Source organism: Artibeus jamaicensis, unplaced genomic scaffold, assembly GCF_021234435.1.
Source record: "Artibeus jamaicensis isolate MK-2021 breed Jamaican fruit bat unplaced genomic scaffold, CSHL_Jam_final contig_415, whole genome shotgun sequence".
Taxonomy (NCBI): Eukaryota; Metazoa; Chordata; class Mammalia; order Chiroptera; family Phyllostomidae; genus Artibeus; species Artibeus jamaicensis.
The window spans coordinates 38,442,938-38,462,407 of NW_026521823.1; the positions used below are offsets into that span (position 1 = coordinate 38,442,938).

A 19,470-nucleotide genomic window follows, 5' to 3' on the forward strand; every position below is an offset into this window, starting at 1 on the left:
TTGATACCACCGTAGTGCTCAAAGAAGCCATCTTATGATTTGTGTCTGGTCTGTATGTAGAGGACATTAGGGAGAAGGAAAGGAAATGTCACTGGGTGGGAAGGTAATCCTTGGCCATTCCTGACTCCAGGCACAAGGGGGCGCAAGATCGCAGCGGCGGCTGAGCCGCAGGCAAGGCGACGCTCTTGCCCAGGGCACGCAGACGTGCCCCCGTCCTGAGGGCCGCATTCTCCGCTTGGAACGTGAGGGCCTCACGTGACCGGCGTTGGCCCGCTGCCTCGGAGAGTCAAGCCCCGGCTCCCCGCGGGGCGGCAGTGTGGGGCGCGGGTTGCTGCGCGGTCGCGATGTTGAGTAAGGGACTGTCGGGGGTCCTTGCCGCCCGGGCCGCGGCTCTGCTGCCGGGGCGCGCGTGCCTGGGACTCCTGGGCGCCGGGCTCCGAAGGGTCAGCACCAGCTGGTCTCCGGTGGGTGCCGCCTTCAATGTCAAGCCACAGGGCAGCCGCCTGGACCTGTTCGGCGAGCGCCGGGTGAGCGGCGCGAGCTGGGGCCCCGCTCGTTTACCCGGGATAAACTGGTCCCCTTCTCCGCGGGGCGGGAATGGGGACGGATTTTGCGGGATCCGGAAGAAGATGGGCTGCGAACACGTTGCACAGCGGGGTGTAGTTAGCGCTCCCGGTGACTTCCTGGCCGATCACCTCTTTGAGGGGCTGGGTTAAAGGGAGCGGAACGTTCGTCAGGGCTCCCCTCACCCAAGTTTGGGTCCTGGGACGTGTCTTCATATGATCCCTTGCTCCACAGAAACATGAAACTACGTCTCTTGGAAGTGATTTGGCCTGCCGGGTCCTTCCCTCCTTTCGCAGGGCCCTACCTTCCCTTTGCACGCCGCCCAGACCCTGCTCCTGTTCACTTGTGCTCCAGCCCTTCGCACGTGCCTGAGGGGCCTGGCCCTGCGAAGGCACAGGCGGTGTCACGTGTTGTTTTTGCAAAAACACACTTGTCTTCAGTGCTGTCAGTAGTTCCATGATGCTCGAAATTGCATCAATTTTTTCAAAGCTTTGGGCGTTCGTGTTTTTCCCCCCTCCTTAAAACAAAAAGATCTTTTGAGAAGAGGTTAGTTTCCTACAGGCCCATGGAGTGGGTCAGATTGAGTTCTGCCTGCAGGAAATGACTGGCTGAATTCCTCAGTTTCTACTTATGTCTGTATCCACGCTGCCCAGCATGGTGTCTGTCTTCAGTCCTCAATTAATAGCATGTGTTGAATGGCCGCATTAAAGGTGTAAGGAAGGCAGGCTTGAAAGGGACTTACCTGATATCCATTCTATTTTGCTTTTGTGGATGTTGAGCATTTTAGGTTTCACTTTGGCTTTTCCTTTTTTTTTCTTTTTGACTTTTCCTTTTTAAAATTTCTTCATTATACCATTAACGCTCATACAAAGTAGAGTGTAGAATATGGTTGCAGTGAACTTAACTGTGTGTTTTTTAACTTTATCGCTATTAGCTTTGTTTTCACATGATTTTTGCCACACCAGCTTCCGGGCAGGTACATATGTTGGTGTTAATGTAATGGGTGTGGAGAGAACCACTTGTGAGTTCTGAGTGGGGGGAAGTGCAGCGTGAGCTTGGTGTGGGGGTGATTGAAACAGAACTCATTTTAGCTTTGCTGTTCTTTGACACCTCGTGATTGCAAGTGCTGAACCCAGATTTTCAAGTACATGAATTGTTTTTTGACCGAAAACAGAAAGGTTCATGTAGTTTTCTAGTATTGCCACACCTTGAGGTCAGAGATTTGGAATTTCTGAGGGAAGCATCGGCAGGTGCCCTGGGAAGTGGGACTGGCCCGTACTTGAGTCATGAAATCAGCGTGAAAATCAAGTTTATTTTTTGGTTCTGGTTCTGCTCTGCCCCCCACTGTCTTTATTTTCTTCAACTTGTTAGTGTAGTTTGACGAGAGGTGGACATCTTCACTTCCCTTCTTGCAGAATCAGTGAGCTTTATCAGGCCTGAATACCAGGCTTTTATCAGGCCTGGTATTTCCCAAAACCGATATGTGAAGCATCTACAAAGGTAATCTACAAAGTTCAGCATCTGCTTCGTTAATGTGATTTGTCCCACTTCCCTGTGTATTAGGCGCTCTGGGGTGGGGGCCGGGGGCCAGCTGGCTGTGCGAAGAAGGGCGGGGTTTTGCTTCTAGGGACTCGACCTGTCAGAAGACAGATTTCCGCAGAGAAGTGTGGAGAAGGTGTGGGCTTCTGGGGTGTTGGGGCCTGCGAAGGTTCTGGCTTTGCAAAGGTTGATTCCCAACCTCAGCCATTTCCTTCACCCATGAAGCTGTTAACTAGCCCATGAGAGGTGAACGGTGGTTCCTGCTCTGCGGGACTGCGGGGCTTACCGGGGAAACCTGTGTAAGGTACACAGTGCACTTCTGTGCCTTCCTCCCGCCCTGCTGGGTACCGGGGCAGGTGTGCTGCAGCCGGCCCAAGGCGAAGCCCCACCCCCTGTCAGATGAGTGGTTTTTTTCTTTATCAAAATATGAAATGCTTTTGGAAAGGATAAAATTTGCTGCCAGTTTCAGCCCGTGACTTGGTTTATCATGTTCATCCAGTCTCTCAGAACTGTGTGCTCAATAATCTGCTCATCGTCCCTGATTTACAGTTGTGAAATCGCTTGGTGCTTTGGACCTCACTAGGTGCTGGACGGTGTCTTAAGGACTTTACATATTTTTTCTAACCCAGTACTTGTATGAAAGCTGTGAGATGTGTATTGAAATCCCGGCTGTGCTTAATGAAGAAATTGAGGCCTAGGTGGAGAGAGAAAGCGGCCAGAGTCACAGCTGGCAGCGACTGCAGCGAGCATCCGTCAGTCTCCTCTGCACGCCGGCCGCTCTGACAAGGTGGCGTTTGGTTCTCTAGCGCGTGTCTTCTTATTTAGGTTTTGTGAGTAAGTGCTGTGGAGTGAGGTTCCACAGTGGTGCCGGCTTGGTTTTGAACTCTTATCGTTGCATTGTATTATGTTGTTTTTTAATAAAATAATCAAAAATTGAAGAAAAGTGACACTTTTAAAACATGGGCAGTAGGAGATGATATATATGGTCACAGGTATTCAAATATATAATAAACCAGCAAAACCCAAGATATTCTTTATGAAAGAAGTATTTATACATAATACTAAAAGGCCATATTTTAAATAACAAATTGGAAATACTCATTGAATTTCAGGGGCTTTTTGGAGTTCCTGAGCTCAGTGCCCCAGAAGGATTCCGTGTGGCCCAAGAAAATGCCCTGAGAAAGACGGACCTGCTGGTGGCACGTGCGTGTTCCACGCCGCCGGGGCCGCAGACCGTGCACATCTTCGACGAGCTCTCCGACGTCCTCTGCCGGGTGGCGGACTTGGTAAGACTTGCCGTGAGACCTGAAACCCCCCTCTGCCAAACTGTGAACAGTTAATAAGTTTACGAGGTGTAGTGTTAGACTGTAAGGTTAAAATGTCTGCACTGTTTGAGAGCTGTTAGGTATAATTTGTTGCAGTGAAGTCTGTCATTAAGAATGGGAAAATGTAGGAAAAGGTGGTATTTAGAACTTGTACTTTAAGATACATATTTAAGGAAATGTACATGTAATATGTAATAAAAGAATTAATCATATGACGTTTTTCTGTATGACAAAGATTCATTTATGAAAATGTTCAACGAAAATTCTAATAAATTTTCTGTTCACTTACAATAAAATTAATCTTATAAAAACAGTTTTTATAAACAGTGTAGATAATGTGTTGTGCAATTAAAAGTAAGATTTTAACATCAAACCAATTATATTAAGGAGTTTTTTCCTTAACATTTTGAAGTTGAAATAGAAATGTACCTGGGTCTCTTCACCCACTAGAAACCCCCTGCTGAGACACAAGGTGTGACCTTTGGACCCGGGAGAGTGACAGCCGGATCAGTTGTGACAGCAAAGGGGCACGTAACGTGGTGACTCACGCTGCTGCCCCCGGTGCTGAGCTATGTGCGCTCCCCCTTCACATCCGTTTGACACTGGGCCCCGCCACAGGCCAGGCTGTGTTCTCCGCATGGGCGCACAGTTGTGAACAGGAGGGGCGCGGGCTCCGACCTCACCAAGCATCACGGTGTTCGCTGTTTGTTCGGTTTCTCAGGCACCGGCCCTGGTAACCGCTTACCTGGGTTACTTGATGAGACCGTCTCACCATGTCTGATTTTCACATGGGGAAAGGAAGGCTCTCAGAGGCCGAGCGACATGTCCAAGGCCAGCCAGCCTGTCGGCAGTGAACTGGGCATGAGTCCAGGCAGCCCAACTGCGGGCCCCTGACCTGCCTGCTGGCCTGCACCCCCGCCGTGGGGCGGCCAGCTGCTCCGGTCTGACGAGCCCTATCTGGAGAGGCTGGGGGGTTGGCCAGACTCCCCACCATTTAAAAAAGTTCTTAGGTATTTTTAAAGTATCACATAGCAAAATTGATTAGCAGGGTAGTAAGCTCTGTGGATTTTAATTCATTTTTCATGTAGCCACACATGGATGCATAAACTCTCCATCACTCCAAAAAAGCCGCTGCTGCTTTTTTAAAAAATATTTTTTTTATTTATTTTTTTAGAGAGAGGGGAAGGGAAGGAGAAAGAGTAGGAGAGAAACATCAGTAAGTGGTTGCCTCTCATGTGTCCCCTACTGGGGACCTGGCCTGCAACCCAGGCATGTGCCCTGACTGGGAATCGAACCGGCAGCCCTTTGCTTCACAGGCCTGTGCTCACTCCACTGAGCTACACCAGCCAGGGCCAAAAAAGCTTCTTTTAATCGTTACCCCCACTTCTCACCTCTTAGCTCTTCTCTGGTTTGTCTTTTCTAAAATGTCAGATGTTTGGAATCGTTCACACCTTCAAGGTTGATTTCTTTTACCCTCCTTGCGTTTGTTTTTTCATTGTTCAGAAAGTCGTCTCTGCACACCCTGAATCGAGCAGTGACACCTCTCAGATGGCCACACAGGCAGGATGAGCTCCCTAGTGCGAGGGCGTTCACAGAGCCCCGAGAAGGGCTTCTCCGGGATGCGGGAGATGTGCTGTGGGCTCCTGGTGGTCAGGTCATGGGCACAGGCTCTGCCGCCCCAGTGGCCTCCGCCCCCCGTCAGGAAGTGTGTGCAGGTGCTCAGCAGGCCGTGTGCACGTAGGAGGGCTGGCACCTCCTCTGCTCTATCACTGCGGCCTGAAGGGGGCGCTTGTCTGCAGTGGTCACTGCATGTGGTCAGGGCTCCCTGTTCATTTGTGGTCTCAGCCTCATTTCAGTTGAGCCATGCGGTGCTCTGGGCTAGTCCACCATTTTGCCTTTGCTCTTTGCTAAAAGATGTTACTTCTCTGTCCCTGGTCTGTCCTGTTTTTGATGGTTTTTGTATTTATGAAATATACTATCTCATTAAATACTAATAATTATGTGAATCTTGGGGGAAGAATATTCAGAGTACCTTTTTCTTTTTGACTTTTGAAGTTTTTACCTGCCAGTAAGTTTGATACCATTATAAGACATCAATTTTATAAACTATATTTCCCACCAAGTGGTCAGTTTGGTTTCTTTTTCAGTACAGTTGCTATGTAAGTCTTGTTTTCCTCATCACTGTTGCAAATGAATTTTAAGTGTATGCTAGTGTTTTAAATTTTAATATGGATTGTAAATTCTGCGACAGTGTAAATGGGTGAGTTATACAATATGTTAATGTCATGGCTCGTTTTTCAGGTACTTTAGTACTAGTGTCATTGTTACATAAACGTTGTATGAAATTGTGTTTAAACATTTTTCACTGACAACTGTTTGATAAAAAATTAGGAAATATTACCTGTGGTGATTTGATAAGTCATATGTGTTTTCTTCTTACAGAATGAAGGAAAAAATGTGTAATGTTTTGTAGTTTTCCTATGTTTTTCTTTTGCAATGTACTGCCGTTAAGATTAAAAGTAACCTCTAGTTTTTGCATGATTTCATGAAAAGGAAAGAAGGAATTCTAGCTCGGCTGAGGCCCAGGTCAGTGTAGCAGCCTCCCCAGTGCCGGTGGCCGTGCACTGTCTGGCTCGGCCTGGGTGACCCAGCTTGTTCGAGGTGCTACAAAGAGAGAAAAGTGGGCCTTCGTTTTCTGCACCAAAGCTAGGACGCAGTCAGGTCGGCCTTGAAACTATAGTGTGTGTCAGTGTAAACGCAAGAAGAACCCCCAGGGGCTGTTCTCTGCAGCTGGGCTTTACCGGAGAACCATGGTGAGCGCCAGTTTGATTAGAGAGTTTTAGAATCTTGACCAAGAGGCCACTCTTTGGAACTATAGAATTTGGAAGCATTCACGTAGCAGGTATTTATGTTTAAAGGAGAAAGACTTTTCTAAGAGAAACTCTGGAAGTGTTGAAGTCTGCGGACCGACACTCACTCGTCTCCCATGCTCTGCCCTGTGAGTGAGAAGGTCTCAGGACGGAAGTGCGCAGGCCAAGCCAGATGGCACTTGTCATCGCAGGGTTCATTTTGCCCTTAGGTCTTGGAGGAGAGCCTCCCACCCAGTTCCCTTTGGTTTTCTCTCCCCTCTTCAACAGGCTGACTTCGTGAAAATTGCTCACCCCGAGCCAGCATTCAGGGAGGCGGCGGAAGAAGCCTGTAGAAGTATCGGCACTGTAGTGGAGAAGTAGGTTCCGTTCCCTTGTGACAACACCGGGTGATGCAGATTTGTGGCTTTACGCTCCGGGAAATGTTTCCCTGGCTTGTCCCCCTCAGTGGGGTGGGGGCTGGTGTGTGAACCCTGCGCAGCCACCCAGGGCGGTGGGCGTGGGGGGGACCCGGGGCCAGGCCGCCACACCCACCTTCCCAGCATGAACAGCCTGCCTGGAGGCTCAGCGTTTGTTTTCTCCATCACTTTCCTTGTCTGTAAATGTAATAAAATGAATTGCTTCTTAGGGTCGCAATGAAAATAAAATGATAACTATAAAGTGCTCTTAACCATGTCAGGAACACAGCAAACTGCAGCCTCACTATCATTGTTTCTGAGATGGAAGGGTTTCTTCATACCCCAGTGGCAAGCGGGAGTTTCCAGATCCCCTGCCATGTGGTTCAGTTGCTGCTGTGTGGGCAGCTGGGCACCATGGGGCGAGAAGCCAGCGTTGTCTCCCTGCAGTGGCCTTGCAGTCCCTGTGGCTGTAATGAAGTGGTTTCTTTTAAAGTGACTTTAAGGTCAATTTAAATATTTTAAGTCCTCTCCGAGACCAACACGGTGCTCGTTAGAAGAGCTCAGAGGCGGACGGTGCTGTGTTCAAAACTGCAATGCATGCCGGGAAGTCGGGCGTGAGTCCCGAAGGCAGTGAGAGCTCTGGTGCGCCCTGCACCACCTCGTACCCGAGAAACCAGGGCCGGTCAGCATCGGGAGCCTCCCACACACCAGTGCTGGCAGGAGGAGGGCGAGGGAGCAGGTGGCTTCTCTGGTCCAATGAGGCTTCCTGGGAGCCTCGCGCTCCAGGGTGTGCTGCTGCTGCTGCTGCTGCTGCTGCTTTCACCCCGCTGAGTGTTGCTTGTGCACTTTGGGACAAGGCCTGCGATTTTTGTTGTCACCATTCCTCATAGTGTTGAATGGGCTGAATCTGGGCCCCGCAGATTCCAGAGTGAGGGTGAAGAAGGAGCTGAAATGGGGACTGCTAGGGAAAACCAAACACGCCTAGAGCACAGGTGGCAAACACAAGGCCTGAGGACCGAATCTGGCCCTCCACCTTGATTTATCTGGCCTGGCACCTTGTTTCTACCCAGCAGCAGCGCTGAGCTATCATTTAACTGTTAAGGAGTAGTTATATTTATACAATCCTAAATTACATTTGGCCCTTTGAAGGCAGCCATGAGGCCGATGTGGTCCCCGGTGACAATGAGCTTGACACCCCTGGCCTAGGGAAAGCCCCGAGAAAGGAGCCTGAGCCAAGCCGCGGTCACCTGCCTGCGGTGCCCAGGCTCCGTCTGGTGTGGTGGACTTGTCTGGGAGACTGGCAGGGAACCCTGAGTGGTGTGAAGTGTCGTCAGGGTGTCTGTCCAGAGGCCTCCCTGCACCTGGGCAGTGTCCTGTCTCCTGTTCTTCACTCTGCCCTGGGGTCTTTGCAGGAGCCCAAAGGCCAGGCCCCCACATGACCCAGAGCCTCACTCTCCGTTCTCACTGGGCACTGGGGTCTGCTTCCCTTCTTGTCTGACCATGTCCTGTCCCCCCTCTTCAGTTGGTCTGTGAGAAGTAGGATGGTTTTAGGTGTACGTGCAGATCCGACGTCTTTTGCGGCAGTGGGGAAAGCCTCCGTTGGGTGTGTGTGTTCAGAGTCAGTGCTGGTTGTAGGCTGAAGTTCAGACATGTGAGGGTCTCACCGCAGGAGACGCAGTGTGGGAGATTCGCTCAAACTTCTGAAGAGGGTCCAGCCCAGGCCGCCCCGTCCTGCTTCCCTTGACACGGGGCAGCGCGCAGGTGAGCAGGCCTGGAGCAGACGGACAGGACATTCTCTCCCGGTCCCTGGGAGGGCGTCTGGGGTGGAGAGGAGGTGGCGTGCCTGCCTTCGTGAGTGTTTTCCCTCAGAGGCGACGGCCTCCGAGTTCCCTTGGTGTTCAGGGTGGCCTGTGAGGGTGGTGGCAGCAGAAACCCTTTGATTTAACACTGCGGGATGTTGATGGTGACCTAACTGGGAACCCAGCCGTCAGGGGTGTCCAAGTAGGTGGCTCTCATAGCCTCACCCCTCCCCAAGGCACAGCAGGCCGGAGCATCTGTGTCCAGGACCAGCACTGTTCACCGCTGAGAGTGCCCAGGCCTTCTGGCACCCAGCATGGGGAAGGAGCGGAGACCTGAGGGTGGCGCTGTGGCTGCTTGTCTGTGGGGGTGGCCACAGGCCACCTCATACCATTAGCGTGGGGAGTGTGCGGTGCACACACATCACCTCGTTAACCCTCAGGGCGGCCTACGGCCCAGCAGGCCAGGGGCTCCAACAGCTTGGCCCCGGTCACCATGTATTGTGGGCCTGTGTTGCCCCCCGAGAGTGTGGCTCTGAAGCCAGAGTCCCTGCGTCCCCTCCGCCGACCCCCAGTAGTGTGGGTCTGCCACGGGCAACCAGGTGAGCAGAGTGGCACTGGGCCTGGGGTGCACAGCTCAGGACTCGGTCTCAGTGGTGGGGTCCGTCACATGGCCAGGGACCCCATTGCCCCCTCCCCTCCTTCCTGCCTGCCCCTCGGGCTCCAGCTGCTGACCGACTTCAAGTTTGTCTTTGACCCTTCCAGATGGCTCGTACTGAACGTGTGCCCAGCAGACCCGGGCCAGTGCGCTGATGGTGGCCACGCTGCTCCTGGTCCAGAGGCGGGGACGAGAGCGAAACTCGGTCCTCGGGCCTCAGGCTGCAGCCGATGTCACTCCCTTGATGTGAAGCCAGGAGGAAAGTGTTAAGAGACTCATTTAACCTCTGCGTTTGTGGTTTTCCTAGGTTGAACACAAATGTGGACTTGTATCAGAGTCTGCAGCGACTGCTGGCTGATAAAAGGCTCATGGACTCCCTCGACCCAGAGACCAGGTGCGCGGCTCCCCGCGGGCACTGGGGCTGCGGCCGGGGGGTGGCGGAAGGCCCCGGGGGTCCGGGTGTGATCCCCGCACAGGCCTACCCCTCACGGCTGCTCTCCCCCTGCAGCACCCTATTCGTGGGTTAACGTCCCATTTCTCTGCCTCACTGAAGCCCCTTGAGAACAGGGTCTGGGTGGTGGTGGTCACTGCTATGTCCTGGGCGCCTGCCACACACGGGGCTGCAGTGGCTGCCGAACCAGGGCGTGGAGACCTGTGAACAGCGGGCACTCACACTTAGCGCTGGGCCTGGAGTTCCGTCGCGGATGCCGCCAGAAGGTGCTGGCGGACCGGCCTCACCTGCTGGGCGCTGTCGAGAGCCTTAAAAGGGTTTGCTTTGGTTCACTAGATGACATTGATCGATCTACATTGATAAGTTGCTGTGTTAATAGACAAAAATACTTGGCATAGGACTTCGGAGAGTGCATGCCTTTGCTCCAGTTATTTACTTACAGTGTAAGTAAAGGGTTTGTCGGTGGCCCCCCCGCATATTGTTCGTGTCTCAGCACAGAGATCGATGTGTTTTTTTACCTGCGGCCACTTTTTATTTCTGGGACACTTTCTTCTCCGACTCCTCGGCCCTCCCTCCCTCCCTCCTGCCCCCTTCTCCTTCCTGTCTCCATGTGGCCTGTGATCCCCAGTGCACCGCTACTCAACCAGGACCACTGATGATGGGCACGGGGGTTCCCCACCGCGAGGCCATTGGGGTGCTGTCCCCCAGCCGCCCGGCGTGCAGGGGCTGGTGGTCCTGCTGCGCTACGTGGGCCCTGGTGCCCGAGGTTAGTCTTTATGAGAACTTTGTTACACTCCGCATTAGGTAGCCTTATAGGCAAGGCAAGTGAAAGCCATGTTTTTGAAGCATAGAGGTGCAGCAAAATAGTCAGTGTTTGTGGCACAAGTTTTCTAGGGAAAGCGAGGCAGAGAAGCCCCTGTGGCCGCGTCTCAGTCCCTGTGTAGGAGCCACGTAGCCCAGTGAAAGGAGGTGGGACGGGAGACCAGGAAGTGTTCCCGTGGTTGGTGTGAGCCCCACGCTAGCCACCCCCGTTCCGTGTCCACAGGGGACAGAGGTGCTGCCCCCGCGTGGGCGTCTCAGGACCAGCAGCCCACCGGTCTCCCCAGCCCCCAGCCTGCCTGGCCCTGTGCCTGAGGGCGATGGCCATCCCGAGTGAGGGGACACTTGTAGCGCCCCTCCGTCCACTCAGACTCAGCAGACAGTCCCCAGTGCCTGCCATGTGCTGGGCACGGCACCGATGCCTCCGACTTAGTGAACGTGGTCTTCGCGGCCCTGAAAAAAGAGAATACTGCAAGAGTTTGAGTAGTGCTTATCTTCGGTGGGATTATGAGTTTAACTTTTTTCGTACCTTTCTCCAGTAAAGCTGTTATGCAATAAACTTACAGAATAAATTTGCATCCCCAAATTCTGCACTTCTGTAGTCTGTCTTTCCTCTTATTAAGACAAGCAGCAAACACCTTTGTTGGAAAAGAGAGCGGAGTAGCGTTTTTAGATTAACTCTTTCGGAGAAGAGGTCGATACAAGGTAGAGAAAATGAGGGTAGGTAGGGGCTTGAGTAAAGCGCTTTACATTATTTGAGAAAGAAAGTAAATGACTAGATTACGAATGTGTTCTGTTGAGTTTTCAGAGTTTTAGAAGAAGTTTAACTCCGCTCATTCAGGGCACATCAGCACAATGGTCAGAAAGATAAGTGCGTCTTTTATGAAAACTCGAGAACCAGAAGAGTAGACCAAATACCAGGATGACGTGATTCCAGGAAAAAAGGTAAAAAGTGTCAGCAGAGAGAGCTGTTAACTCAGATTGGCTTTGAGCTTGCAGTGGGGTTGAAAGGAAAACCAGTCTCATCAGCCAAGAAACGCAGCATCAAAGAGTCTAGCGTTCCAAGTAGCTGTTAACAGTCAGAAGGAAAACCGGAAATCTCACGCAGGGGTCTCTGAGAAACTGCCCAAGTGTGAACTGGTCAGTTTTTAATGACTGGGGTCCGGGCGGAGTTGGAGTCAGCAAGCAGCGCGGCGGCTACACAGGTCCGTGCGCTGCAGTTTAGGGAATAGGCTTACACACAAAACGGCAGTTACAATGGTTTTCTTGTTTCACATCACACATGTTGACGTTTAAACACTGGTTGGCTGAGGCTGCTTTTTGTTCCTCCTTCGCTTGCTATACCTAATACCCGGAAAGCATTTCTGGCTCTGCAGTGAAGGCCTCTCGCCCTGTGACGTCGTAAAAACGCGTGTGTTCGCCCCGAGGTTTTTTAAAGTGGAAATCACGAATGCGAATGGAGCACAGCTGCCGCCTCTGGGTGGTGGTGGAGGACGGTGAGAGATGTCGCCGAGAGGTGTGTGGCTGGTCACGCTGAGCACTTCCAACCTGGGGCGAGGTCGTGTTGTCGGAGTGCCCGGCGCTGTCAGGGTGAGGGGACAGCCGCCTGTTTCCTGGCCCCGTGATGTCTGTCGGTCATGGTGGAGATCAGGGTTAGCCCGTGACTTCCTGCAGGTCAGGCCCCTTGGCTCCCCTCTCACGCACTTGGAGAGTTGGGCGGGGCCGTGCTTCCGTGGTGCAGCATGAGGGTCTCCTCCGTCCGGCGCACACACATTTTCTCCCAGGGGCTGCACCTTCAGATTCACTATTTTTATGTCCCTGGTGCCTGATGTGAAAGCAAATGGCATTGATTAGCTTGTGGTGCAAAAGGGAATGTGTGCCCCGAAGTGTGAACTATTACAGGGCAAGGCCGGTGGGAAGCTACCCCTCCCTGCAGGTGTTAACGGGACCCTTCCGCTGCCTTCTGTGTTGTTGCTGCTGCTCGTGCCTGACTTTCCGATGGAGTTGCGACATTCAGGAAAGGTTAGGAAAACCAGGCCTCGTCGTTCAGTTTGCAGCTGCATTTTGTGATGGGTCAAGAGTGATCTCTGCAAGGCACGCTAGTAGGGAAATCGTGTGGGATCTTCCCTCAAGGCATCAGCAAGTTAAGCCTCAGGGGAAGTGGAGGGTGGGTTGGAGCCGGTGAAGAGCCTGCTTTTCAGTAGCAGAGAAGGACTGGAAGGTGCTGCTTTCAGTGTGGCAGCCACAGGAGAGGTCATGACTGACCTCTCTCCTCGAACTCAGCAAACACTGTTGCATCCCTGTTAACAGATGTATTGTTTCTTTGACCTGTATTTACTCGTTCATTGGAAAAGTACTCACTGCCGTCGGAGGCCGTGCCCTGTGGAACACACGCAGCGCAGCGTAGCCCCTGCCAGGTTAGAGTGCGGTTGGTACCTGCGCCTGCTAGGCAGTCGGGTGTGGGCAGGTCGCCCCGTGGCTGGTCTCACCCCGCAGGGCCGCCTGTGGTGCGGCTGCATCCGGTGGGCAGGGAGTGCTTTGTGAGGGAAGACAGCTGAACGGTTGAAACGGTTCCCACGTGCTCTAGAAAACGGCAGCAGGGACGTCTGTCCTCAGTGGAGGACCATCCCTCCTCCTGCTCAGTTTACGCGTCCCGTGCAGTTAGCACGCTGGGAAGACAGGGACCGCCCGCATCAGAGCTCACACGCAGTGTGCGCGCGCGCGCGCGTGTGTGTGTGTGTGTGTGTGTGTGTGTGTAGGGGGAACATCCAGCCTTTTGTCAGTAAGATTGGAAGAGGCCAATTCACTTAGCAAAAAATGATTTTTTTGTTAATAATTACTCTTACCTTTTATAACCAGGCACTCGTTTTACTCACAGGCGTGTGGCTGAACTCTTCATGTTCGATTTTGAAATCAGTGGAATCCATCTCGAGAAAGAAAAGGTAAATCTCGCCTTCCTGTGTTGCGGGTCTTGTTTCTCTAGCATTTCATCGATGCCCTTATGCTGTGGCCTCAGTGCAGCTTGAATTTGCATCTGAAAACCTGCTTGGGCCATTTACATTCCGAAATTCTCCCACAGGGGTTTGAATGCAGTGCTCTCGGGAAGTTGGCCCGTGAGCCGTGGTAATTTAGAATTAAAGATGGCTTCCCACAGCAAGGGCGTTCTAGGTGTCTTGGGATCAGGATGAGAGCGCAGCGTCGGGAGGGACAAGGCGAGGGAGTCAGAGATTTGTCCCTGTGGGAGACTGAGATCCGGAGGTGCGGTGCATGGATGTCACTGGACCTCATGTGGCAGGCGCATCCGGTGGATGGCCAGTGTTGTCCCCGCAGTGTGTGTGGGTCCTGCAGGGTCTGAGCTGGGGCCAGAGGGACATCATCCTGTGTATTGCCCAGACCCCTCATTAGAGTATCGAGAGTGCGTGTCACGTGCCACAGCCACTGCCATTGTGGTCGGTGCTGGGTTTCAGCCACCGGGGGCCGCTCTCACATCGATGTATGTGTCTGTGGCCCGGAGGGCTCAGTCTGCGGCTCGTGGCCAAACCCTGAGCCAGCACATGCCTCGCTGGCACCACCAGGCCGAGCGGCTGTACTGGGAACTCACACAGCCTGGACGGACGCCCTGTGCCCCCCCATCCCTGGCCAGTGCCCACGTCTCCACACCCACTCTCCGAGTCAGTGCGCATTTCCCCCTTCCCAGTGTCCTCCTGTCTCCTCAGGGACCAGGTCCTTCAGTGACTCCTTTGGAGCCCCTCCTGCCCCTGTCTGTGTCCCCGAAACAACCCACCTTGGTCCTCATGACCCAGGCTCCAGGCTGTCCAGAAGCCCCTTGTCCTCCTGACACTCCTGGTGAACAGTGATGCGGCATCTGCTGCTGAAAACATTTCTTGTCGGGTCTCTGTCACGGCCGATGCTGCCGTCATTCCTGTTTTGTAGACGAGAAACTGAGACCCCTGGAGGTTATGGGAGTTACCCAGGGTCACAGAGCTAGTCAGTGGCACACAACACTTGTTAGTGTGAAAAATAATACAATCATTAATAAATAATAACACAAAAAGTGCTGTGTTTCAACAGCTCCTGACTGTAAACTACTTTTGCCCACCCTGTATGTCAGATGCTCTAGAGACCGCCCACCTAGTCCTTCTGACGGGCCCTCTGGTGTCCGTGCGTCCTGTCTGCGAACGGCAGGGCTGTTCCTCTCCTGCCCAGACCTTTCAGTGACTTCACATTGCCTGTTATAAAAGTACAAACAGCAGCCAACACACGGCAGAGCCCTCGCAGCTCTCCCTGCGCCTTAGTGAAGACACGGGGCCGTGTCTCCTCTCGGCGGTCCTGTGTCCCCCTCCACATGCTCACGGCTTTGCCTGCTGGCCATCCCTGGCAAGGCTCCCTCTTCAGCTCATGGTGTCTGCCAAGCTGTCAGTCTTCCAGGTTCACCGGAACTCGTGTTTTACTCATTCCATGAATGTGGCGTTCGCCTGCAGCTGCTGCTGCTGGTACTATTATTGCATCACTTGTCTGCATTGTAGTTTTGTCAGGGGCAGAGAGTGTGGGCCGTGGTTCAGTGCATACCAGTTCTGGACTCAGTAAAACTCGGGGTGGATGTGTACTGAATCACAACAGTGCCGGCTAGTGTTAATCAGCTTTGATACCTTCCGGAGGAAAGATGCAGCTGGCTAGTTTCATTACTTTATTTAGTCTTCATGAAAGATGTTTTTGAAACTTCACTGAAAGGTAGTGTGCATCAGGTCAAGGTCAGTTTTACTAGCATTGACCTTGCTGCTTTCATTGCATGTTTTTACAAGAATAGCTGCCCTTCCCAGAAAGCAACTCCCTGGGACCCCACGGACGTGAAGATGCAGGTGAAGTCGACCTGCTGAGTGTCCCTCCTTCCCCCCTGTGCCTGCTCCCAGAGGTGCTCCACTGGGCAGAACAGAAGGGAGGCATGTCGCGCTTTTTAACAGAAGGACCTTGAAATAACCCAGCAACGAACTACAAATTGTAAAGGCATACATTCTTTCTGGGTTTTTAAAAAATTTTAATTTGAAAGTTCTCATGGAATATAATTTACAAGTTTAAAATTAAGGAAGTATACACATACTAGCAATTATATAATAAATAATAATTTCACAGGCATCTTAGAATTCAGAGAACTGCGCATTTAGTTACCTCGGGATGGTGAATGCCTGGCCAATTGATTGTTGGTGAAGTTGGGAAGTAAACCCAGTTTCTACATTTCAGGAATTTCAACAGATGACAAGTACTTTTGAATAATTAATTTTGTCGTTTTTTATTTTCATGATAACAGCTTTGGAGGAAATTTTTGGAAAGACCCTGGAATTTTTCTTTGATCGTTTCTGTTATTCCGCTTATTACCACTAGGTGATGCTAATTGGCCACATAAGAAACGAAGTCGACAGAAAAGATATGTGGGAAATCTGAAAAATTGTTTTCGCATGAAGTTTAAAACTTCCATATTAAAAATTTGGGGTTATTAATACATACTCACTTTTTACCATCTTATCAGTGCACATCTGCACCTTGTATATTTATTTTCAAAATAGTGCTGCTTAATCATTTGTTAAAATCACGGTAGACTTTAGGTTCTGCTCGGAACTGTTGACACACCAGTCCCAGAAAGACTGGCTCGCGCTCTCACCCGACACCCGTCCAGTTTCCCAGGAGTACCCCTCAGCCCCCAGCACTCCTCCCCTGCAGTTTGTGTCTCACCCGGGACATCTGCGTTACCCTTTACTGATACTCAGTTTTTCAGGGGTTTGTGTCCTAGAGGTGCAACTGCAAGACAGGAAACTCTCACAGGTGTGCCAGCACCGGCCCTTCATCGCCGCGGCGCCCCAAGGCCTGGACAGGGAGGGCCAGGCGGGGCCTGGCAGGCCCATGCAGCCTTGGCCCTGGCCTTGGGGCGCCAGTCGGGTTCTCACCGCCCCTCACTGTCCTTCCCCAGACACCCTAGTCTGTGCAAGTCCAAGCTTGTAAAGGGTGCTCCCCTGCTCACGAGGTTCTCCACGCTCTTGTGAAGAATTGCAGTAATTCCTTTTCTTCCCCCACCTTTTAGTCTAATCTTCAAAGATTGAGTGCCTTTTCTCGCCTGCCTTTCAAATACTTAATCTTTTCATCTAAAAGTACTTTTAGGCATTGTATTAACTGGCTCCAACTAGTTCTCTTAACTAAGAGGTCTTTGGGGGGATAAGGGAAGATTCTGTACTTCCTAGTGCAGTTAATTTCGAAGATCAGTTACCTGGCCTGGACATGAAGTAGAACTGCAGAAGCTGCGTAAGTCTTACAGCTGGGAACCCTGTACCCCCCTGAGGATGACACTCTTCTCTGGAGATTAAGTGTCTCTCAGAAACAGAGTTAACGTAGTACAGTACGCTGTCTACTCAGGGCATGAATATATTCAGTATTCGTTTTATTATTTAGCACATTTGATATCATTAAGTGACAATTCAAGTATTAATGTGGGTTTGCCATCTTTATAGACGATCTGTTAGGTTAGTCCTCAAACACTTCTTTAAATGCCACGAAGTGACTCCCGCTGTCCCCCACGCACAGCGCAGAAGAGCAGTGGACCTGCATGTTAGGCTCCTGGACTTGAGCAGCACGTTTCTCATGGGAGCCAACCTGCCCGCCAAGATAGAGAAGCATCTCCTACCGGAGCGCGTTCGCCAGAGCTTTGCTCTCGCCGGGGACCATGTCATAGTGGACGGCCTGCATGCAGAAGCGCCGGACGACTTGGTACATGTGCTCATTCCCTTCGTAGGGCGGGTCCCGTCTGTCTGCTGCTACTGCCTTAACCCCAGATCCGTGATGACACAGCCCGACCATTGAAACCACGTTTCTGCTGCTGAGCCCTAACAATTTAACGTTGGGATTATTAATTCCATTAATGCTTTGAATGATGAAAGTGGTTTAATTTTGCATTAGGAAGAACTCATTTTTACAGTATGATAAATAACAGCAGTCACTGACATTCTAGACTACTCAGATTCCTTAATGCACGTGGGCCTTCACGTCACCTGGTTGGAGGTGCTCTGTGGCACGTGCTTTGGCCACACTGTGTCTGACCACACCCCCCACAGAGGACTCCTGTCCAGCATGTTCTTGCATCTCACGCTAGCTCATGAGTCTCAAAGCTTCGTTGACCTTGTGCAAACCATTATTTTATTTTTATAACAATGATCACCTGAAAAATAAAGTGGTGAGCGTTAGCCTGTATTATTATTGCACAGGACTTCGTATTATGATATTGACATCTTTTATCGTCTGCTGTTTCGATGTAGGTGCGAGAAGCTGCTTACAAAATTTTTCTTTACCCCAATGCTGGTCAGTTGAGCTGTTTGGAAGAATTGCTCAGCCGCAGAGACCAGCTGGCTCGGCTAGTCGGGTATTCCACATATTCACACAGAGCCTTGCAAGGGACGATAGCGAAAAACCCAGGTAAGCCTGCTTACCCAACCCTAAGGACAAAATACAGTGTTTATGGAACCGAAATTCTAGCCTAAAAAATTACTTTTGAACTCATTTTTAATTATAGTTGACATTCCCATATTACATTACTTTTAGGTGTACAACATAGTGATTCAGCAGTTATGTGCCTTACAAAGTGATCACCGCAACAAGTCCAGTAACCATCTGTCACCATGCCTAGTTATTATGACAGCACTGACCGTGTCCCCTGTGCTGCTCGCTGCACCCGGACTGTTTGCGTAACTGGCAGCATTGTGCTTCATTCTCTTCCCCTTCTGGGCTCAGCCTGCCACCCCCTCCCCCCCCAGCACCCATCAGCTCGTTCTCTGTCTGCGAGTTTGCGTCTGTTTTGTTTGTTTTGAGATTTTACGTATAAGTGAAATCACACAGTACCGGTCTTTCTCTGTACAACTTATTCAGCTAGCGCACTGTCCTCTGGGCTCATGCACGCTGCCTCAGACGGCGACACTGCATTCTTTCTTCTTATAGCTGAGCTTCGTTCCGTTGTATGTATGTGCCACAACTGTCCCCGTTCCCTTCGCCTGTCTGTGGGCACCAGGTTGTTTTCATACCTTGGCTCTTGTCAACAGTGCTGCTGTGGACACAGGGCTGCATGTGTTCTTTTGAATTATTGCTCTTGTTTTCTTCAGAGATGTCTATACCCAGAAGTGGAGTTGCTGGGTCATTGGTAGCGACGTTTTGAATTTTTTCAGGAACAGCCCTACTGTTTTCCCTTTCTGGCGTGGCTGCCCCAGTTTACATTCCTACCGTGGGGAGCAAGGGCTCCCTTCTCCTCACAGCCACACCAGCACTTGTGGTTTGTTGTCTTTTCGTGATCGCGGCCATTCTGACAGGTGTGAGCTGCCATCTCACTGTGGTTTTAATTTTCGCGTCCCTGATTAGTGGCGTGGAGCATCTTTTCACGTATTTGTTTGCTCTCTGTATGTCTTCTTTGCAGGAATGTCTAGTAAGATCCTCTGCCCGTTTTTTGATTAGATTTTGTTTTTTATGTTTAGTGTGTGAGTTTTTTATGTATTTCAGATATTATCCCCTTATTGAATACATTATCTGTAAATACCTTCTTTCATCTTGTTGATGGTTTGCTTTGCTTTGCAAAAGCCTATTAGTTTGACGTGGTCCCATTTGTTCATTTCTGCCGTTGTTGCCTTTGCTCGAGGAGATGCTTCCAACTGGCTGTTGGTGAGACTGATGCCCAAGAGCTCACCGCCTGTGTTTCCTCCTAGTAGGTTTATGGTTTCAGTCTTACATTTAATTCTTTAACCCATTTTGTGTTTGTTTTTGTATATGGTGTAAGAAAGTGGTCTATGTTTGTTTGTTTTTTTTATTTGTACCTGACCAGTTTTCCCAGCATACCTATTGAAGAGAGTGTCTTTACCTCGTTATATATCCTTGTCTTCCTTGTCATTGATTAACTGACCATATATAAGTATGTTTTACTTCTGGGCTCCCTGTTCTGTTCCACTGATCTACATGTCTTTTTTTTGCTGGCATACTGTTTTGATTATTATAGCTTTGTAGTATAGTTTGAAATCAGGATGCATTACACC

The 19,470-nt window shown here is 50.9% G+C and overlaps 1 protein-coding gene across 1 annotated transcript in view; it reads left to right on the top strand.

Annotated features, from left to right (window-relative positions):
- The first annotated feature begins 236 nt into the window (after nt 1-236).
- MIPEP (mitochondrial intermediate peptidase) overlaps nt 237-19,470 on the top strand; it is a 90,972-nt gene continuing 71,738 nt past the window's right edge. Inside the window, exons 1-7 of the mRNA XM_037129446.2 lie at nt 237-527; nt 3,216-3,389; nt 6,566-6,654; nt 9,455-9,541; nt 13,296-13,359; nt 16,988-17,170; nt 17,716-17,872. Coding sequence (XP_036985341.2) covers nt 345-527; nt 3,216-3,389; nt 6,566-6,654; nt 9,455-9,541; nt 13,296-13,359; nt 16,988-17,170; nt 17,716-17,872 — 937 coding nt within the window. The 5' untranslated portion in view covers nt 237-344. The remainder of the gene's footprint in view (nt 528-3,215; nt 3,390-6,565; nt 6,655-9,454; nt 9,542-13,295; nt 13,360-16,987; nt 17,171-17,715; nt 17,873-19,470) is intronic.